The 23,622-nt window shown below is 39.4% G+C and overlaps 1 protein-coding gene across 6 annotated transcripts in view; it reads right to left on the bottom strand.

Annotated features, from left to right (window-relative positions):
* TRDN (triadin) overlaps positions 1-23,622 on the bottom strand; it is a 175,665-nt gene that overhangs the window by 7,266 nt on the left and 144,777 nt on the right. For all 6 annotated transcript variants that reach the window (XM_079970771.1, XM_079970773.1, XM_079970768.1 and 3 more), the window contains 9 exons: positions 20,581-20,619; positions 17,519-17,545; positions 14,162-14,209; positions 11,175-11,195; positions 8,599-8,625; positions 7,767-7,802; positions 7,568-7,612; positions 5,066-5,110; positions 3,503-3,529 (listed from right to left, as the gene is read on the bottom strand). In XM_079970771.1, coding sequence (XP_079826897.1) covers positions 3,503-3,529; positions 5,066-5,110; positions 7,568-7,612; positions 7,767-7,802; positions 8,599-8,625; positions 11,175-11,195; positions 14,162-14,209; positions 17,519-17,545; positions 20,581-20,619 — 315 coding nt within the window. The remainder of the gene's footprint in view (positions 1-3,502; positions 3,530-5,065; positions 5,111-7,567; positions 7,613-7,766; positions 7,803-8,598; positions 8,626-11,174; positions 11,196-14,161; positions 14,210-17,518; positions 17,546-20,580; positions 20,620-23,622) is intronic.

The following is a 23,622-nucleotide window of genomic DNA, read 5'->3' as shown; positions in this document are numbered from 1 at the left end:
TATGTGTCAGAAGCAGATCACCCAGCAGACATTTTTAATTAAAGCAAAGTAGTTTGGCAGAAATGGCGATGCAGACAGGTTTTTCTTAAGAGACAATGTGAAAAAAACAAAATAATTATTCATTTGTATTGACACGTTAATTGAAGACAGGATCAACATTTTGGATGGAAAATTCAACATAGTGCTAAGGCAAATATTTCATTAGCACAAGGATTTATTATTGCACAAAGGTAAATGTCCTCCCTTTCCTCCCTGCCCTGCACCCCTGATTACTGACCCTTTATTTGGGTTAAGTCATTTTCTAATGAAATCAAACAATTTCAGTAAATCTATAGTGATGACAGGGCAGAAAACCTCCCTGGGCCTCTGCCTAGGCTACAAAGTACTCAGCCTGGGCATTGGGAGTGTGTTCACCAGCTATTATCCCTTCTTTGAACTCTTCAAATGGTGTGTGAAGGATACCACTGCAGAAGAAATAAGTTGACCAGGAACAAGGGGGTTTAACCAAAAGAAACTGAGCTGTCCAAGAAGTGGGAGCCCCTGAGAAAGAAGAGGAACAGAAACTCTGCCTCCATCACTGGCAAGCAAACAAACCTTGAAGTCAGGACTGGTAGTCAAGAAGCAGATCATGGAAGATGAAGATATGACAAGCAGAGGTGACAATACAGGCAAAATACAGGCAAGACGTCAAAAGGTGCTAAGCCCTAACCACTCTCAGCACTCTTAACAAACTACAACTTCCAGGATTTTTTAAGGGAAGCCGCAACTGCGTAAACTGGTATCACAAGTTGAGTGGGGATTTGAACCTTAGTCTAGTCCTACGTGCTAATCAATATATGGTCCCTAAAACATATGCTGCTCCTTTGACCAAATTACAGGGCTAGAAGGAGTCCTTGACTTTTCTTTACACATTTTGTTTAATAAATTAATGTTTTATCCTTATTTCTGAAAAAAACTGACTCATAAATTAAGGGTATCTTGGGGTGCAGCTAAACCTATTGATTTTGTCTTCATTTGGCAACCATGACAGGTTAATTATGGGGATGGCAGGTCTCAATGAAACATGGTTTTATTTGCTAATCATAACATTTGTTTTGTATTCTCTTTATATCAGGTCAGTTTTTGTTGCAACATCTAATTCATTGTGTAATATTATCCCTTGAGAATGTACTTTATGTGGTAACAGCTGTGAACCCCCCCTTTGTCACACAACTTTTCCTTTTGTTTTGTTATTTTATTCTATTCTTTATTTCTTACCAGATTTCTTTTTTTTTATAAAGGAAGATGGAGGTCCAAAACATCAGGAGGGGAGCCAGTTGGGAAGGCTGGTTTAGATGCTACATTTATTTATTTATTTATTTATTTATTTATTTTCTTTTGATCCACATATACTTCTACAGCCACCCTAGTCTTTATTGTTCACTGGCACTACAGCAGGAAAAAAACCCTCAACCTCTAGGCCACTGTTGGCATATTTCAAGATGCTGGAGGAGATGATGAACAAGTTCTACCTTACATATAACAAAATGAAAGGTCAAAAATGTTCCAAGACAATTCACCCACCTTTTAAAAATGGCAGTCCCTTGAAATACTAAATGTAACCTATTAGGTAGTCGGTTGGGGAAAGACACCTGTTTTTGAGGAAACCCCATTATCCTCTTTTCAGTCTGGAATGTGCACTAAAAGAAACCCTCGAAAAACCACACACATCTCTAATAGAAACTGATGGCTTGTAATTGAAGCACAGTATCGTATGACTTTATGCTGGGAGGTATTTTGCCTAGCTTGGGTTCATGGATGGATGCCTAATGCTGCAGAAGTCTCCCCCCTCCCCTGCCAGCAACTGAGGTTAACCAGAGTGTGGTTATATAAGGGCTCTCTCTGTGTTCTTCTGATGAAAGGCAAACAGCATTAGGCTCTTTTGTGGGGGTTATGATGGAGGGAGGGTTTTTTTTGGGGGGGGGGAGGCTGTTCTTTACATGAGGAACACACACACAGCAAGAGGCAGGCACCTCCATCCCTGGCTTCACTAATTGTAAAGGGGCTGCCATATTTGTAATCAAGTAGGCCAGTGGGCAATATTTAAAGGGTTTCTACAACGTGGAAGATGTACCTTTTTTAGATGATCAGGAAACAATAACTACCATTCTGGCCTACAATAAAATTTTGCCGGAGTCCAAAAAGGAAACGAGATTGTCACACCCTCCACACAGAGATATCCTCAGATAATTGCACAGGACCTTAATCTAACATTAATCTCAACCCCTATTTGGAATTGAAAATATGATTCCTGGTTGTGCAGTGTTTATACATGCCCAGTTTTTAAAGAGTGTTATTGTCCTCCATTTTACTCTGCCATAGGTTGGGTATTGAACAGATCACCTATGTTTGGGGTAGATAAGAACATAATAAAAACAAAACCAGGTCTAATCATTTCTTCAACATGCAAAGTTAACTAATTAGTCTTAGAGCCAGTAGAGGATTATATTCAATACTGGTTTGCAAAGTGCAAAAAGATACACACAGATACCCCTCTCTGTGACAATAATCCCCATCCATTTAAAAGAATGAAAATGCCATCACTGGCCTGTGAATTGCATCATTAAGCTGTCATCTGTCAGATCTCTTCTTACAGTTTGTAAGTCTTACATTTGCATTGCCCTGAACCTAAGCACTGGTATCAAAGTGGGTTGGAAATTTGTAGTTTGCTAACCTACTAGCATAAGGGATTTAGTATGCCAAATTATAAGAAAAAAACCAAAATATATTGCAGGATAATGGGGATGAAGACCCGTGTCTTTAAGGCAATTCAGTCACTGTAACATTCAATTACCTGCATCTTTCATTTGGTAGGGGTGTGCATTTGTTTCTGTGGGCTTACATTTTCTGTTTTAGCTACCTGCAAACTGCCACCAACCTTAGCAGCAAAATTCAGGAATTCTGTCGAAGCAACTGCAGTGTTCCATGCACCAGAAACCGTTTAGTCATGCTGGCCACATGATCCAGAAAAGCTGTCTGAGGACAAATGTTGGCTTCCTTGGCCTGAAAGCGGAGATGAGTGCTGCACCCCATACTCGAATCTGATTGCACTTAACTGTCCAGGGGTCTGTACCTTTATCTTATTGGAAAGCCTGATTGACTGTCTGGTGTGGTCCACATGGAAACCACAGTGTCTAGAATTTCCCATTATTTCTCATGTGCAAGTGGCAACAGAACAAAACCCTTTGCTCTTATGAAAATTGACTTCTTGTTCAAATCCCATAACAGAATAGCAGCATCAGGAGTAGTACATTTATATTTTAGGGTTAAAAATGTATTACATTTCCCGATAGGCCTATGAAGTTTTCAAGGGCAAATGACTCATTCTTTCTCAGTCCCTGACAGAATAAATAACAATATTTTTTGATAACCCAAGTTGTGTTTTGTACAGTATTGACATGTACTATATGTCACCTGAGAATCAAAGAAGTTTGCAGTGTTGTTAACCCTAAGCAGAACTTACTTGCTCTTGCAGCTTTTGAAATCTTGTCTGCAAAGGAAAGAAAGTTGTATGTCAGAGAGACAGAGAGAACTTGAAAGACAATTGAACAACATAACAGCCACCCTCTTTGCTTATTAATACAGGTTTTGATGAAGTTAACTCAGATGAATATATGAAGTTGTCAGGCAGTGATGATGACAATATGCCCTTGAACAACTTCTTTGATAATGTGATTGGAGAATGTTTCTTTGCCCAGGCAAACATCTAAGAAACCCTACTGTTATCTACCATGGTGGGTGCAAAGGGTAAACGTGTTTGAAAAAACAATAAGCTCCAGCAAGAGACACAGCTTCACTTGTCTTCCTACTTGCTACCTAATTCATTCATCTTTCCCTGGGGTGCAACTTTACTTATGAGAATAAAGAGGAAATGTAAAGCTCCAATTTATGCGATCTGCACTCAGACTGCAACTGATTCGTAATACTAATTTAAGAAAACACCTTTAATATGATCTAAACATGCATTAGGCAAGTAAAATGGCACATAGGTTGTTATGTAGGGCTTCTGCCACTGAAAAATGAAGAGAGCCATTGTTGTGAGTGGTGGGATCCTGGGCATGTACCGCACTTGGGAGTGATTATGGGGCTGGCAGATTGGCAATCCAAACTCAAAGTATACATTCATAAACATGCCCTTCATTTTTTATTATAATGGAGTCCAACCTGCTCTGGTTGTAGCTCCCAGGTCAGCCAAACAACTAGTGACTACATCTCTTCAAAACCAGTCTATGTTTTATAAACCACATGAACATTTCATTCCTCACAGAATGCTATGGGAGAATCCTGGATGTGTGTGAATTGCACCAACTCATAATCTATCCCTCTATACTTTGGGAAAAGAAATGTGCAGTTAGGTGGATTTGTATTGTAAACAGCACCACTGAGGATTTCCTTCTTTTTCTCATGTGTTTTTGTAGGGTGGACAAAAGGGGAAAGAGGACACACTTTCTGTATTAATCTGTTTTGCTCACTAAAATCCAGCAGGCATATAAGAAATCTGTTTATCTCCAACTACTTCAATTGACATATGTGGTCAATAATTTCAAGTGAATAAGGCTGATTAGCAAAGATTATAATCGAGTGGGATCATGTGCAGGAACAAAGACCACCAGTACAGTGCTGTCAAGTAACATGGGAAATCTTATCTGAGCAAAAAAATCTGGTAAAGTAGGGGAGTGATAGAGTTATCCTCGCCAACACACATGACAGTACAGGTGACCAGCTTGCCAAAGTAAGAAACACTGAAAACAAACATGGGAAATCATCATGTATGATCCTTGGCTCAAACTGAGAGAAAGTTGTTGGTAAGTTCCATTGAATTCAAAAGTAACATTCAATTATGGCATATTATGCCCATTAATAGACAAAACCCATTCATTTTAATTGGATTTAAGAAGGCCTATTTTCTCTGGGTTGGCTAATGTTTATATGTTCATCCTTACTAATATTCAGCTTGAGCAGTACACATGTAGCCATTAGAGAACTGGGTGACTTTGGAAACTTAGAGCAAAAAACTGTTGATTACCTGTTGTCACATTGTGATGGTAGTGGGTTTCCTTTACTGCTGGGACTGTTAAGCAAAACAGAAAGATCCAATTCGTTTACATTCCCAAGGTCAATTTAGGCACTAAAGTTCCTCATTAAACCTACTATGTTTTATATATGTTGTAAGACACCCAGAGTGCCTGGGGAAACCCAGCCAGATGGGCGGGTTATAACAGCAACAACAACAACAACAACAACAACAACAGTTGCATATTACCCCCTTAAGTCACACGCATTGTGCAGGTTAAAACAACAACAGCAGTAATATTTCTGATGCTAATATCACATTTTGGTGCCCTGTTAAACACATTTTAATTTCTTAGAAATCACTGGAATTGGGCATTTAAACAAAATGCTCAATTAAAACCAAAACACAAAAAAAAATAAGGAAAGGGACATTCTTTTGGCAATGTGCTGCAGAATAAGAGGTTCTAATCGGATACTTCATAAGAAACTATCTAAGCAGCATGATCCTATATAGATTTTGGGCCTCAGAGAGATCAGATTGGCCTCGATCAGAGCCAGTGCCTTTATGGCCATGGCCTCGGCCTCGTGGAACACTCTCTCATAAGAGACTGTGGGATTTGACATCTTTACGCAGGGCCTGCAAGATGGAGCTGTTCCGCCAGGCCTTTGGTCAGGGTTCAGTCTGACTCATTTTCTCCTTGTATAAGAACAAGCATGATGGAGGTTCCCAGCCCGCTCACAGGTGCTTATAATATCAGTGGAAACAGTTGGTAACAGCCTTCAATTTTAACCTGAAGATTGCCGCTTGTCCGGTTTTAATTTTAATTTGTTTGTATTAATTGTGGGATGTATCTTAATTTATTGATCGCTTGTTTTTTATGCATTGTTTTATTTGTATGATGTTAGCTGCTCTGAGCCCGGCTTTGGGTGGGATATAAATAAATTTATTATTATTATTATTTGTACCAATGTCTCTAAACTAGGGCTGGGCCCAGGTTTCATGTTAATTTTCATGCCAAAATCTGTATTTTAACTAGATCAAATCTTTTGCCAAACATGCCTACAAATTACACAGAATCGCAATATGTTTGTTCACCCCCACCCCGACAACACAGAGAAATAGGACTGTTGAGAGGGAGCTTTGTAATGCTACTGTTTAGTTAATGGCAGTAGAAATCTTAAAACTTCAGGGAGATGAAGGGATACAGCTCAGGGAAGCTCTTGAGCCTTGGTAACTGTGAAGTCTCTGAGCTACTCTAGAAGTTGTAAGTTTCATAAATGCTACTATTAATATCTGACATTGTACCATCTTGTGAACATCCACACTTAACAAAGGAGGTCATCTGCAATTCTTCTACAATCTGGACATATGCAATCATGGTTACAATGTGCAGAATTATGGGGAAGAAAAAGCACATCCTGGTCTCTTGGAGCTATCATTCTTGGGTTAGAGAATCATTTAGAGATTATTACTTAAGAGCAGAAAATGTTTCAATTGGCTGCTGAGAACTGAAAATTAAGAACGTTATTTCTCGCCTTTTAAAAAGAAATAAATTAAGGAATGCATCCAATGTTATATTTCCCTAGCTGTCATTTGAAAATACTTATAAGGAATCCACTATTAAATATCACACATTGCTTTCTGTTCTAGTAAAAAAATTATGGGGAGTGCATTTGACAAAGCTCCCAGCAGCACCTCCAAAGTTGCTTCCTCACTAGAATCTTGTAGCATTTCTGAGGTGTTGCACTCCTTGGGTAATTAGCAGAAAGCAGAATTTAAATGGAGCTTTTACAGAAGCTCTTTATACAGCATTATAGCCTATTCCCCCCAATGATTAAGAAGTTTCTATAATGTATGCTCAGATAAAGAGCCACACTATTGTGTCTCATTCAGGATAGCTTACGTTTTGGAACATCACAACAAAGTGTGCCAAAAGTTGGGTTGGTCTGAATTCGGTGTGTGGAGATGGCACAGATTCATTTCTCGAAGCATTGGTTGATATGTAAGGTTTATTTGTGTGTGTTTTTGTGTAGCTGCCACAGGTTGGCCCAGCACACATTTCCACTACAGTATATATATAAGATGTACAGAGAGATATTTTCTTCAACATGGAATGTAAATCAGCTCATCACTTCTGGGCTGCCATACGACCGATACTCATGCTTCACACTTCTTTCTACACAGAGCTGTTCTCCATGCAGGAAAAATAAATAATTGTGTCCAATGTTCCTGATATATCCTGATGATGGAGGGCGGATGGCATATAACAATGTGATGTGCAGGCCAGATAATTCTTTTGAGTATACAGGCATAGAAACATGTGCGTTAGCCATCTCTGTTGGGTGAGTTCTGCAGGAGTTTGATTTAATTGCTTTGTGGGAAAGCTAAGCACACTCTTATTATTTTAGCTGAATATAATACTCTAGAATTTTGCTGTTCTTCCTGTTACTGTAAAGAAAATCCCATGAAATATAAAACCCCTTATGAGGTTTTATATGTAGCTCTTTGTATTACCTGTGACCTTTTTTTCTTTAAAATGTGCCTTCTCCACCTTTTTCCCTGTGTAGACCAAGAAGTGAGAAATAAAGTACAGTATAAGAAGCTGAAAATCAAAATACGCAATGCACATTGTTAATTCTTTTTTCGGGATGGGGGGGGGGAGGAATTTGCACATCTGCAATATAACGACCGTTTAAAGAAATCGAGCCCTTACCTTCTTTTTCCGTCAAAGGCGTCTCTTTTTTCTTGGCTGGGGAGATTTCCAAGGCATAATGATTAAACCTTAGTAGCCTTGAATATTTGCACACTTTAGTTTTAAAAGCACCTGAAGGACATGTCTGCTGTGTCGCTCCATCAGCAGTAGCAAGAGCGAATGTGACCAGCAGTGGCCTAGTTACTATATTTGCACCATTCTGTGCCGCTCTATGGACTTCCATTGAGCCATATCTCAAAACCTTCTGGAATACACATATGCTCTTTTTCAGGCTTCTGAGAACAGAGTCAATCATCTGTGTCTTCACACAAGGAGGCAGACTGAAATTAACAAAGGTGCAGTGCTGCAGGCACTTTCGCCATTCCCTGCTGAGAACAGCAGCAACTATCTGGCAGTCTGCTTTGGTTCATCCCCTCCCGCCCCCCCCCCCAACCTGATCTGGCTCACTTTAATACAGATTGGTTGAGTGTCTTCTACAGCACAAACCATCTGCTAAGCTTCAAGCTGGGCTGCCACTAATCAGACCAACCTAGATCAAACTCCTAAGGACCTGGCGTGCCCAATCCTATGCAGAAGCAAATCCCACTGATTTCAATAGGACTTGTTCCCAATAAGTCTCGAGTTACAGTTGCAGCAACTGTGAATGAATAAAATAAACTGACAGTTTCAGCCAAATCCTTTGATAAGGCAAGTCTAATCAGTTTTCATGGAGCTCAGTGGATATGGCAGTTTTTATGAGCTAAAGATCTAGAAATGCTAGGCTCCGTTAAGTCAAATGGTGAACCTGTTCTTATTGCTCAATATCTAAGGGGGGGGGGGGTATGATGTTTACCTGCTACTGTGATTTCAGCTGATGGTTCTTCAAGGAAGGTATGCATGAGTATATGGAAATAAGAATAAAAAATTAGAAAAAGAGGAAGGAAATAAGCGGAAGATCTTGATAATTGGATACGATGGCACTTTTGTTAACATGTGCATGAGCTATTAATTTGACACTGGGCACACGACTTTCCTGGGTACATGCATAAAAATATCACATTTTAAAGGTAAGCACTACAACCCTGTGGGGTGTCGCTACCATGCACAAGCACATGTTTGGATTCAAGTCTATGTAATTTGGGAAATGCAAATCTTTAATAATGGGCCATCACAATCCTTTTCAGACTCAAAACACTTAAGTCAGACGTTATTCTCCCATGATATAATGAGGCATTGTTTCTGCTTTGGTACATATTCTGGTTTCATTGTGAACCTTCCATCTCTATTACCTTTGAGATCACTGGAAAGAAACAAAACCCAGCACTACCTTGTTCAAATACTTCTTCCAAAATAATCTTGGCATCAATAATGGCATTTCTATGATAATGAGATAATCACTGTTTCATTAGAAAAACATTGTCTCCTATTTTAGGCATCAAGTCACAACAGAACTTCTTTTAAAGCAATCAGCATGCATTAACAATTATTTTAATGTGAATAAAGCTTCTGATGTTGCAAAATTATCAACTCGTGCCACAGGCAATTAATTAAAGATAAATGGAAATAGGATGAATTAGTAATTATTTTTTAAAAAATACAGTGCTAATTAATTTCCTTGATTGCTATTATTATCTATGTGTAGATAATTTAGGGTTTCCTTTAAGTGCAAATATATTTGCATGATCTAGCACAAAGATTACAAAGAGGTTATAAATCCATAGTTAATTAACTTGATATATTTTGAAATCCTGCGCTACAACAGTCTGTTGTTATACCAAGAGATGTGAAATAGTCACTGCATTGATAGATTTGGTTGTATAAATATTTCTGAAGTTTCACCCTTTCTCTTCCCAGTGAGATGCTCAGAAAATCTATAGTAAAAAATGTTGGTTGTCATATCAGTAAACTAAAACTACATGAACACACTCTCTGTGTGTTTCCTAGGATAAGGCAGAACAAAGTATGCATTTTGTGGCAATGCATTCTAGACACCAAATTCTGCGAAAGTCTTTAAAACAAACATTCATAAGGATCGCTGCCATCTGCTGGCTCCATTGGGAATAGCACAGCAAGGCTTTGCTAGAAAATTTTCACCAGTCATTCTGTTTTCTGTTTTTTGTTTTGCAGCAAAGTGCTATCTGACCACAGTAATTCTCTAATGGATACACACTGTTTCTAACCCACTGGGCAGTCTGCATAAATCATAAAAAGGTATACCTACCAAGAACAGCAGCAGCAGCTCATATTCTCTCACGTAATCTATCCAAAACCCCGTTTAATTACATTTAGATTGCAGTGTGGCCAATTCTTCCTATTTTACTTAATATTGCTTTCCGCAAAGCAGTGAATCGTTATACATATTTCATGGACTTTCATCGATTGGAATTGAATCAGGAGTTCTAAATCTAATCCTATGCTGTAGGCCGTGTTATTGCATTTAAATCTCACCCTTTCTCCAAGGAGATGGGAAATTTCTCATTTTACCCTCACGTCAAATCTGTGAGGGAGGTTGGGCTGTGAAGTGGTCAGTGGCCCAAGGTTAGTGTTCTTCATGGGCAAGTGGGGCTTTAGCTCGAGATCTTTTTATTTTTAAAAAGGCATATGTATAAAACACCTCCTTATAAGTGCAAAAAGTGCAAAATATTCTTCTGCATGCAAATTGCATTTACAACACAATCCTATGCATGCCTGCTCAGAAGCAGAACTCAGTGAGCCTTCCTTCTGAGCAGAAATGCATAGGATGTGCCATAAACTCAGGAGGTTGGATTCTGCATTCTTTTTACTGCTAGTAGCATTTGCTAAGTTAAGTTCTGCAACTATTATTATTATTATTATTATTATTATTATTATTATTACTAATACTAATACTACTAACCCACCCTTTACACTATGCTTCCAGCGTGGGTTGCAACAACGCAATGTTAATATTAAAACACAATTTTAGTATTACACAATATTAAAACCAGTTTTAAGCAACCCAATGTTACAGAAATAAGGTGGGTCCTAAAAATATCAAGATGTTCTTGCCAGAGAAATGAGGGTAGGGAGAGGTGTTTTTGCCAAGTTCCCTTTCCTTTTGCAGCTCCTAGTGTCACTCTCCACACTGTTCTGAATAGTAACCCCAGTATCTGGAACAGATGTGGGGGCTGCAGGGGGAGGGAGGTAAGCAGTGAGATTGCTTCCTCCCCCCCCCCATTTCACCTGTGGAGTCCCTCTGCTAGATCAGAATCTTCTGCACATATTATTATTATTATTATTATTATTATTATTATTATTAAATTTGTAAACCACCCAATACCTGCAGGTCTCAGCAGTAGCATAATTAGCACAACTATTTCAGAGGACTGAATGAAGAAAAACAGAGAATAGCTCTGTTACCATGCATGCAAAGTTAGTTTTCTATTGTTATAAATGTACTAAGGCACATACTTTTAGTTTCTTTAGGCTTGGCTGGAAAGAAAAAGAAGAAAGCAGCATATGAGAACGGAATGAAGTGAGAGAGCTAATGCTGAGGTATAGGCCTTGGTTTGAACATACCGCACTGTGTATATTCTTGACATACATATTAGAATGTGGTGGTACCCTTTAGAAGCATAATTTTAGTGTGATATTTTAATTATTATTTATTATTATTATTATTGTTTAAATAATAATTAAAATATCAAACTAAACAGTTCCAATAGCAAAAGGACTTTTAGCTGGGCAACAGAACTTCGTCCTTCCTCACTTGCCACCACATCTGGTCCTCCCTCAAGCCTCCAGAACAGATTTGTTTTTTTGAGTGGTGGTGGTGGTGGCGGCAGCGAGCTTGTGAGGAGAGGAGGGGGTTGGGAAGTTAAAACTCATTGTGCTAGTGGAATTGTTTAGATGGATACCACACATTATATTTATGATGGAAACAATCACTGAATATTTGCAGTTGCTCAGATCCCTGTGTAATTCACCTGATTTTTCTGTCCCATTGGAGTCCACCTATACAACATTCCAGAGCATCTCTTGAACCCTTTGTGTATGTGTTCAGGGGAAGCAGCCAGAAAAGGACTGCTGTGCAAGTAGAGTTCTGCTCAGTATTCTCTGGATCTAACCAGACGCATCTTTTGTCACTCAGTGGGGTTAACCCATTCTGCTACAACTAACTAAAGGAGTTGTTGTTGAGAACCTGACCAGAGTAGGGCTGTGACTAGCTGGGCTTCCTCTAGCAGCCACGTATATCCTTTAAGCTCTAACACTTAAAGTTTAAAGGGCCAATGAAGGTTTCCGATCATGTTAAAGGTAAAGGTAAAGGTACCCCTGCCCGTACGGGACAGTCTTGACAGACTCTGGGGTTGTGCGCCCATCTCACTTAAGAGGCCAGGGGCCAGCGCTGTCCGGAGACACTTCCGGGTCACGTGGCCAGCGTGACATCGCTGCTCTGGTGAGCCAGAGCCGCACACGGAAACGCCGTTTACCTTCCCGCTGGTAAGCGGTCCCTATTTATCTACTTGCACCCGGGGGTGCTTTCGAACTGCTAGGTTGGCAGGCGCTGGGACCGAGCAGCGGGAGCGCACCCCGCCGCAGGGATTCGAACCGCCGACCTTTCGATTGGCAAGCCCTAGGCGCTGAGGCTTTAACCCACAGCGCCACCTGCGTCCCTTCTGATCATGTTAAGGCCCTACAAATGGACCCATTATCTTTCCATCACCCCAACTCCCAACTCTAACAGAAAGGAATAGCATGGGGGGGCTATCAAAGCAGTCTGGATGTATTTTAGGTGGGAGCTTGTTTCTAACGAAACTGGAATGTGTCCTGTTTCAGGAGAATACTCTTAATATTTTGCAAAGGTCAAATACAATTAGCATTTTTGGTATTGTATATACCACGTGTAATGATATGAGTCAAATGTGTAAGAGGGAATGTTGAATTCATGGACCGTACTTTCATATGTGGTGAGACTTTGTAAAGGTGTCCAAAAATTGGTCTGAAGTATATATCAGAACATTCAGAATTACTGGGTGGATGATACAGATCTTTTCAAATAATCTGACAATCTTTCCAGGGTGTTACTCAAAGATTTGACTGTGTTTGTGCTCATATCCTCTAGGCTTTGAAACATTGTTTCTTTGGCTGTTCTGAGAACTTCTTGTCTGACAACAGATGATGTATAGAATTGCTGGCAAAACTTACCCATCAGCACTGTCTTTCCAAAAGACTAATCAAGCCAAATGCTTTGTATTCAACATGACACCTCTCTACCTGGTGAAAATCTGCCAATCCTTTTGGAAATACTTGTTTTGCTCACTCCTGTCTGACTTTCACCAGAAGAGTTTTTTCTTTTGATCTCCTAACCAATTTCTGTTTAGTATTCTTTCCCTTGTTCCCCTCCCTTGTTTCATTGTTTAATTATGTATCAATCGTTTTAAAGATATATGGTAAAAAGAGTTTAAAAAGAGTTGAATATAGAATGATCACCAAACAATCTTAGGTAACTGGTAAACATTCTCTATGGAGGTCATTACTGATTTGATTAGAGATGGGAAAGCAGAAGAAGCTGTTTGCTTGCTTGTTTGTTTTTTTGGCATACATTTATGTTGAACAGGAATAATGCCAGGTGCCCAAGGACATATTAGTCTGCTGGATTAGTCAGCTCTCCTTCCTGCTTTGCCAAGTGACTGTGCAACTATTACAATTTTCTTGTTTGTTTCTGTGTATCAAATGGCACTATTTGGAATGGATAGGAACTGAAAATAGACTATACATTAGGCATGGAGGAGAATTTTGTTTGGTTTGCATTTCAAGCAAACCAATTTAATTCACACCTCCCAGACTAATGGGACATAATTATCCTTCAGATTGCACACTAGAAAGATTATGGGAATATTTCACTGTTGATCATTCCACCAGCACAAGCATATTTTCCCGCCAGATGGAATAATCTACCCCTATCCTCCCCCCATGCACTGTACTGCGAGTCGGCCTCCCCCCCTTGAACTGATGGGGACACACACTGTGTGTAGGGTAAGAAGAGGGGGAATAAGTCCCATTGCACTAGCAGCACTCATTGTGCTGGCTCCCACTAAACAACTGTTAAGTTGAATCTGTGCTGATGCATGTAAGGATAAAATACATTTAGTGATGCATAATTTGGGATAAAATACACATTTAAATAAAAATGTCTCCACTTTGTTTTTAAGTAATAGATTAACAGGAGTTACAAATGAGCAGGAATGAAACTGAGAGGGAATCTACACACATATATAAAAAGCACTGTGAAAATGCTTTTTTTAAAAAAAGTTTTGAAAGAATACATTCAATTTGGCATAGCTCACTGTCACCATCTAGTGTCACATTTGTATATTGCACTTTACAACACATTTAAAATGTTTTATTCGCAGCTGAGACCTAACATGGACTGGAAATCCTTCCGTGCTTATACATACCTGGTTTTACTTGAGGAACTTCTTTCTCATGCTTAAGGCTTTCTTGTTCTACAAGACAGAAGCAGCATAAAATAAACAAGGAGCCAATTTGTCAAATAACCCCTGTCATGTGTCATGAAGAGGGCATCACAGGATAACTGCATGTCCCATCCCCAAATGAGCATGTATTGCTATGCTTATGTATAGAACTTCCCTATGCAGACTGTCCATCCCAATGTGTTGATGTCTAGGGATGAGCCCAGCTCCAGGCAAGACATGGCAATCTTAAGATTCATGCAAGAAGGGGGCTTCTTTCTATTCTACTTCCTCTGAAACTAGATAGGACCCATTCAGGCACCAAAAAGACAATATTGTACTGTAGAAAAACACAAATACGAACCTTAAGAAATGCTAAAATATTTTCAAATATAAATTTATGTATCCCTACACTACTCCTACCCAAAGTCAGTGGAATAACAGAGGAGGTTACATTACAGAAGGCGGGGGAGGGAAACACAGCATAACTTCTATAATCCAGATGTACATTCCAGAAACAGTTTACTAAAAGAAAAAAGGCAACTACTTCATACAATAATTAGCAAAAGCTTATTTCTGTAAATGGAGCCCATCTTTCTATCTTAATGGGAGTACAGACTTCAAATACTTCTGTTAATCACCTTAATAGGGTAAAATAAACTTGTTAATTTTCCTTTAAACTCCAAAGCCCCAAGAACTGTAATGCATAAACAGTGGACCCCCAACCATGGTTATGATCGAGAGAACAAGGAATTGTATAATGGAAGCAACTGGGCTTCCATTTGTGTGATAATTAAACTTCATAAGATAAGGGTCACATTACTCAAGGGAGATTTAAAGTGAATTGGTTCTGAGGAATCATAATGGATTGCCAATTAGGAATGGCATAGAAGTACTTTTTTTATCAGAATGAATCTAGTTAATAAGGACCAGTGGAAGATAGATAATGCTGCTTAAGTCCAAGCAACCATCAGCTGCTACTATAGAGAGAGCACGTTTATATGGCAAGGCCATAATATCATACAAGAATGGTTTGAAAACACATGTGTTAATAGCAAATAGATTTTTCCTTCAAATACAGGTTTGCTTTCAAATTATCACTCGAATGTATTTGCAATTCTAGTGTTTTCAATATCATTTTTAAAAAATGCAGCGATTCAGATTCTGTCATGGTAAGATTTTCAAACAGAAAAAGGAGGGGAGTTATTTGAACTGCCTTAAGAGAAGGATAAAAAATAGATCGATTTGTCAGCTCCAATTCATGATACAGTGGCAGAAAGACCCTTGTAGCCCTGAGAGAAGAGGAACACCAGGGAGGTGGACAGCGTCATTTCATATTTAGGATTGAATTTTTGAAAAGTGTTGCATGGGTTTTCTGAAAGCACCAAAAAGCTCTTTGTCTATTATTGTGCTGTGGAAACCAGGAAATGTTATTGATGGGAGGCAAAATCTCTATTCCAGCACCAGGACAGCATAGTTCTGGGTCCTTTTCTGGAGCAGGCCAGAGGAAAAAGGGCTTTTTGTATCCTGCAGATTGCAGACCACTCTGCCCCAGGATGCCCCTATTTTTTTATTATTTCATTTTATAAAGTATATAAAACAGAGCACATATAACAATGGATGAAAATTAAAAGTTGAGAAACGAAACTGCAAAACAGGCACATAGAATGCACATAAGTTAAAATAACAAAGTCCAAGTAAAAACTATCAGTATTATCAGATCATCAGGTATGGCTCCATATTTACCAGGCTTGTGACAAAGACAGTATTGAAAATGATGATTCTGCTGCACATGTCAAATAACACATTCCTTAAAGCTGCTCTGGAGTGCCGGGGGGAAACCCAGAGCAATTTTGTGGGGAGAGTACAGGCAATAAAATCCACTGGAATTTGAAAGAAGGCTTGGCATAAGAAAAAACTAACAACCTCTTGCTTTAATATTCAAAGGAAGGGGCTCATCTATATAAAAAACATAAAGCAAGTGCCTTGTTTTAAGGCGCATGACATTAGCACAAATAAACTTCAAAAACATACATTGACTTCTCTTTAAACTAAAACTGAAAGTCAATGTGTTGGGGAGAAGGTGTTTTCTATTTTCCCCAGATTCCTTTCTTTAATTCCTTACTGAGCTCCTTTTGTTCTCTAACACACTTGCCAGCTGATTGTAAGAACTGCATGCTGCAAACTGTGCACTCAGCTCCATTGCACAGCTGCGTAACTCCAACTGACAAGGCAGTTTGGATAGAGTCAAAAATATGAGGAAGCCACTGTTTTACATATTGCAGCTCTTGTCACACGTCAGCTGAATTCTAGTATGTTCACCATCATCCTCAGTGGCTTTAGATTTACCTGGCAATTTTAATAGTGGATAGAAGAGACAGCACTAGCATATAATACCAGGGGCAAAATGAGGCAAAGCAGCAGCAGAGGTTCAAAACTATTGCTTAGCACACGAGGAATCTGCAAGGAGTAGCAGTATTTATTTTATTGATTTTATATCCTGCCCACATCACAAGTAATCACAAGTCACAGTGATTATGTTGTTGGACCCAAAGCATGGTGCTAGGGGGAGAACAAGAGGACTAAGAAAATGGACTAAAAATGGCCACAACTGTATTGTTTATAGGTTGTGCATGACTTTGGCCAAGGATCCAGACACTGAACACCCTGATCAGTGAGCCTGAATGCCGGGAAATGCTAGTGGGAGCAAGGTGAGATCATGGCCACTCAAAGGCGGGCAGATACCATGGATATTGCATTCCCAAAACCAGGATTAGGGTTACTAATATGGAACATTTTCATTGACCAACAATGGCATCTATGACCAGTATGTATAAGCTAAACAAGCTATAACTTAGGGCCCCACTCTCTTGCCCCCCCTCAAAAAAAGAAAAAGAAACACTGGATGTACATTTCCAAAATATAAGATAAAAAACAAATAAATAAAATAAAACCTACATATAGTAACAGTGTTTTGTGTTGAATAGGCTCCTATGATGTAAGTAATGGGCCCCACCTGCTAGCCTGCTCCCTAACATATCACTGGTTTGCTCATTTATATATAGAGAGTGCTTACATAAAATATGTATTTTATGATAAAATACATATTTTGTTATGTGCAAATGGTTTTAGATACCTATTAGGTCAATAAATTACCATATAGCATATATTCAACACAAAAAACTGTGACAATTTGTTGTTGACAAAGGACAGCGGGACATATAAAGGGCCCCATTACCTTCAGTAGCTTAGGGCCTCATCAAACCTAAATCCGGCCCTGTCTATGACAACTGTTCATTCTTTTTTTGTTTTTTAATTCTGCTACGCAGTTTAGCAACTTACTTGCTGGTTTGTGTTCCACTTTCTTGCCTAGAAAAATACAAAGACAACAGTGAGCTACATTCATTCTTAAAATAAAGACTGCAGATGAAACTCATTTGAGCTCTGTAGCTTTACACTGCAATAAGAACACGCACCAGGGGAGCATTTGGGAGACATGGTATAGCCCTGTTTCCATAGTGCCACATTGTTGTTGGAATTCCTTTCCCTCTCAAGTATGATGGATATTTGGTGCCAGCAAAATACTTCTTTGCCCAGGCCCTGTACAATATGTACAGATATATGTGAAGTGACAATTGTCTGTCTGTTGCATTGTTAATATTATATCTTTTATGCTTTGGTTTTAAATGTTATATTTTAATTTATAGGGTGTTATGCACCCTCTAGACTGTACATAGAAGGGTGTACTTTGGTGATTTTATGGCATGGGCATGTATGTAGCGGCAGCAGTGTGCTTATTAACACAATGCCTTTTTCCTACGATTGTGTGGGACTGACCCATGCCAAATGCATTCTAGAGCTCAAAATCCTATCTCAGTTGATAGAATGCAAATGGTGTCTCATGCTCTTAGCATATCACTACACAGAAACAGCACAAATGGTTGGTTGTGTGCACAGTTGGACAGATAAGTCTTTGTCAGCTCTGCCTTTGTTCCTTCATAAATCCACCACGACTCATTTCTACATTAACCTGCATGGTTTATTTATGTTACAAAGGCACAATAAATAAATAAATACACATGTAGATGTGTATTTTTGATTGTATCTTTTTACAAAGTGCACAGCAACAAACATATTTTCTCTCAATATGGTCTTTTAGCTGACAACTATATCTCAAAATTCTGAAAAGGGCACATTAGCACATTAATCTGGGAGGTGCAGATCAGGCTAGTTCTTATCAGAATTCACAAATAAGTAATTCCCCAAGCATCCCAAGTAAAATGCCAACCACACTGAAATGGTTGGAGAATAAACAGACATGGCTTAAGGATGAATTGATCCTTTTGCAACATGCAGCATCATCCTATTACTTTATCAGAATGCCAGAAAGATATTAATATAAACAGCACCTTCCCCTCCCACCCATGGACGAATGATTGGGATTCAGGATGAAAATCTTTCAGCCAAGTGAACCATAAATTAGTAAGGCTAAAAGCAGAACATATTTTTGGTAACTTGTCAGTTACTAAATCTGTCTGTCGTTTAACAGAATGAATGCCTGTGTCTGTTGCACTTGTGTTCATGGCTGATGCATGCAGTGTAAGAAAGAGGATTTGTTAAGACACAGAATAGCAGCTATTCTAGAACGGGAGTGGGGAACCTCAGGCCCAGTGAGTAATTGTGGCCCTCCAAGCCTCTCCATGGGGGTCATCAGGACATTTCCCAGGTCACACCACTTTCCCCAGACCTACTTCACACCCTCCTTGAGTGTTTTTGCCTGGCTGTGGTGTGCCCTCAGGTAATGCTTTTTCCTTGCCTGAATGGAGGATTGACCGGGCTGTGTGTATAGGAACTAGCCTACAGCACAAACGTAAAACCCACAAATTAACTGCTCTGCCCACTGCTGCTTCTGGCTCTGCCACTTAATGGTATGTGGCCTCCAGAACGTTTTCCATAAGGGAATGCAGGCCTTCAGCTAAAAAAGCCTCCCCACCCCTGCTCTAAAACCATTATTTTTATTCATAAGAACCTAAGGAGAAGCTGCTAGATCAGGCCAGTGGCCCCTCTAGGCCAGCATCCCATTCTCCCAGTGACCAACCAGAACGTGACATAATGGGCATATATTTGGTTGCTGGTGCAGTTTAAAGAAAACGGCTTAATTTATTAATAAATTCTTTTTAGTTGTGCAATGCCCTCTGTCAGTTACCATGGCTTCATCAATTCATCATTATTTCTAAACTGAGACAATCAGCCAACATTTCCCCCTTCCTTCATCTTGGTCTTTACAACATGATCCACAAAACCAATTAAGAGCGTGCCAAAATAACTGAAAATGAAGTAAGACACATGTTGGTATACTTTTGAAAAGTATCCATCCAAAACATATAGCTACTAGATGAAGATAACTTTGTTGCAATAATTTCAATGGTCAACAAAAATTAACACAGCTGTTGGTGTCTGGATTATTTATAGCAACAAGGAAAAAGACTTTACAGGGCACAAAAGGGTTTGTCTCTTGATACTACAATAGTTTTACATGCATTATGTCTATACGTAAGTTGTATCTTATTATCGCAATGGCCACTGCTTAAACCAGAGGTAGCCAAATGGTGTGTTCCAAGTATTGTTGGGCTGACATTCCCAATATACTTGTCCATTGGCCATTGACTGCGCCTGGTGGGAGATAGCAGGCAACATTTGGAGGGTACCACAATAGCTATCCCTGTTTTAAACAATACAGTTGGTTTTGGATAAGCTGCATTATTATAATGCAAATATGACTGAATAAAAATATACAACTGAACAAAAGTATTTTGAATGCTGGTGTCACTCCACTGATAATGTCAGGCCCAATTACAAACTTGTGAAAAGTTGTATCTACACAAACAACATGCACATCTAATTATAATATTGCTCTCGTCTATGCAAACATTATCATGGATGAGATTCTGTTGAGAAACTTTTGCTTTCAAAATTATTCTGCCACTTGGAAAATAAGCTCAATGACCCTACTGGGGGGAAAAACTGCATGGCCAATTTGTGCATTGCACTGATACCACAGTATTTTAAAATGTCATACTGGTTGACAGCTAAGCAAAATGACATGAGTTTGTGAGCTGACATTATGGTAATACATTTGCATGACACACAACATGCAGCAATGCCAGGTCACCCACCGTTACATTTTTATTTTGGATAATAGAGGCTCACAAAATTGCTGCTGAGATGTTGAAGATCTCTCATTAGAGAAATTAAGAACTGAAAAACATATTGTTAGATATATTGACATTTTCAAATTGAGATTATGCCCTTCAAATTGACCAGTGCAATGCTTTATCTAGAGGAATAATTCAGTCTGTAGAAAACACAAATGCTTTCTGTTAAATACAGAAGTATCCCATTACCTGTTTTAGGTAGACTGACTTCCTTTTTTATGCCAGGTTCTGAGGTAAAAGAGAAACAATTTGTTTAAAAGTCATAACTGCTTGCCATAATTCATTTTACTGTGTTCATTATTTCTTGCTTCCTATATGTGATACTGGTTTTATATTGAGAAATTATCTTTAATTGTCAAGCATATTCAAGATAAAAGTTGAAACAAGCAGCTCAGCTCATAAATCACACAATGAATTGAATCTTCACCACCACCCCCCCCCCCAATTATGGAAAGAGATTTGATAAGGTGGGGAATAAGCACCATAGCATCTATTTTATTGTTGGGTGCCTACATGCTATGTAACACTGCCTTGGATTTCCAGTTGCCCCTCCATTAGCAGAAGTGCTTCTCACATTCACCAGTGAAACCAGGGGGAGGCAATTTTTGCTGTTCTGGAAAGTCACCCAGCCCTGATTTTTTGGAAGGCACGGGGGGAAAGGGAAGTTAGCAAAAAATATAGGTTGTGTGGGAGGGCAACCCCAACCTTTCCACAAGTTCCGCACTTGGGAAGTTAGGGTTAGGGATGCCAAAGATAGAAATAGGAGCAGGAATCACCAGCCAATGTTTACTTATTCATCCAATGTCTAGAATTGAAATCAATACATTTGTTGTTACCACTTTCAGGCTACAAAGCTTGTTGCTTTCAGTTCACACACATTATGTAATTGATTACTTCTCTCCCCCCCCCCCCCATTGAAGTTGCACTAGGTTTCCTTTGCATTAAAATGAATGGGATGGAATAACATAATGAGAATGTAGGTAACCCGTGGTAGCTACCCCATGTCAGCAGAAAGGGAAGCAGTTTTCCCAACCTTACCTTTCTGTAAAGGACCCCTGACAATTAAATCCAGTCACAAACGACTCTCGGGTTGCGGCGCTCATCTCGCTTTACTGGCCGAGGGAGCTGACGTTTGTCCACAGACAGTTTTTCTGGGTCATGTGGCCAGCATGACTAAGCTGCTTCTGTTGAACCAGAGCAGCGCATGGAAACGCCATTTACCTTCCCACCGGAGTGGTACCTATTTATCTATTTGCACTTTGATGTGCTTTCAAACTGCTAGGATGGCAGGAGCTGGGGCCGAGCAACGGGAGCTCACCCTGTTGCGGTGATTTGAACTGCCGACCTTCCAATCGGCAAACCTTAGGCTCAGTGGTTGACACCACAGCACCACCCACATCCCTTACCTTTCTGTACTGGTAGGCAAAAGTGGAAAAAGGGGTGGGGGGTACTCAAGCCAGCGGCACTGTGAAAGTGCGAGGTTGCTGGTGTAGCATGGTTGTTGACATCAGCTGGTGAAATCATCCAGTCAGCAACCATGCATTGCTCAGTGCTGGCTCTGACACCTTTGGCTTCCGCTACCACCTCATAGCTTAGAAAAGCAAGGTTGAGAATGACCCCCCTTTGTTATGACACCATAAACTGCTTCCACTAAATAAAGACACTAGACAATTTCTACAAAGAAATCGCCCACATCTTTTTGCTCATTCTATCTTCATATGCATCACAGACCTTTAGAGAATGAAACAGCTAAACTGCAAATAGTAAGAAAGCTGTGAACCTTATAATGCTAAATGTCTGTCACAGTCAAAGATGCACGGATGGTGAAATACCTTTAATCTAAACAGCAATGCTATAGCTGCATAGTGCTTCTTTGCATATTGTTATAAACTACGTGCGAGGAAAAATCAGAGTGCGCCTGTCTCTGTGGGTTTCTGCAGGGCACTGAATCTTTATAGTCACCAGAGCTATTCTTTCTTTTTGCAAGGCCCTTTTTAGACCCTATTTTGTAGGATCTGTGTGGTATGTCACTTATTATTGTTTTTTTTAAAAAAAGAGAGGTCTAATAAAGCACAGCACTGCACACAAGATGCTTGCAGCCAATTTACACATAGGGGTTATGTTTTTCTGACAAAATGTCAATGTTCTGTCACAGACATTCAACATCACGGTGCACATTCAGTTTACTCTGGAAAATACTGCGTTCATATTATATAAATTCCAGCAGATAAAAATGACTGAGAGCTGGTTCATTGAAGTCCCTTGTGTGGCACAAAATGGTTTGAAAAGATGCTTGCATGTGCCATTGTGTAAACAAGTTCATGTGTGAGTTGGACCTATTTGCTCAATATCTTTGAATTTCTCCATCCTACAAGGATCACAGATCTTGGACAAATTGTGCATATGTTCATAGGCATGAATGCTTGACTCACAGATGTGACATAATTTGTGAAGTGCCAGGTATAGATATTTCTAAGGCCCAGATATTTCCATCTATTAGTAAGACCTTCCCTTCCCAAGCTAAATGTCTCAACCTAATTCCATTGCACTGAAAAGGGGAAGTCAACAATTCGTCTCCAGATCAGATTTCAAACTGAGCCAGAGAAGAATTTGGGAGGCTTGTAAACATCACCTCTACTTTGGAGTGGGCTATAAGCAGGGGATCTCACCTAATAACATCAGTACTGAAAAGACAATATAATAAGAAGCTAACTTTTTGAACCCTCCTCACCACCATATGCTTACATTCTGGAAGGAAAAGCTTTATTTAAGTTGACAGAAAAGGACTGTTAAAACATGGATCTGAGTGGGATTTTGCTTAACATAACATAGCATGATAGTTGCATTTCTGAGCAACTAGGGTCTTCCTTCATTTCTGCTGCCTCTGGAAAAAAAATCAAATTTTCTTAGTTTACAAATATGGAAATGTTATGGTTTAATTAGGTGCACTCTCTGCACCCTGGGAAATAATATACATTCCAGCTTAGCATAAAATGCTTTAGCTGTTGCAGAATGGGTGCAACGGTGCTTCTGCTGGATTAGAATATAGCTAAAGTTGACCATGAAAGTAAAAAATGAAATATACTCCAACATCCACCATTTTTTCTATAATGGAGTCACGGTAGCAGCTCTATAGTCAAAGTGGGTGGGCTTTTCAGTCATTTTGGAGCCTGAACATTCTGTTCATCATAAAGTTAAAACAAGTTCATCTTATGATAGATGTTTCGTTTG

The sequence above is a fragment of the Podarcis cretensis genome (assembly GCF_951804945.1).
Source record: "Podarcis cretensis genome assembly, chromosome: 3".
Classification (NCBI taxonomy): Eukaryota; Metazoa; Chordata; class Lepidosauria; order Squamata; family Lacertidae; genus Podarcis; species Podarcis cretensis.
Note: the sequence above shows the minus strand (reverse complement) of the source record. Positions and strands in the feature narration are given on the sequence as shown.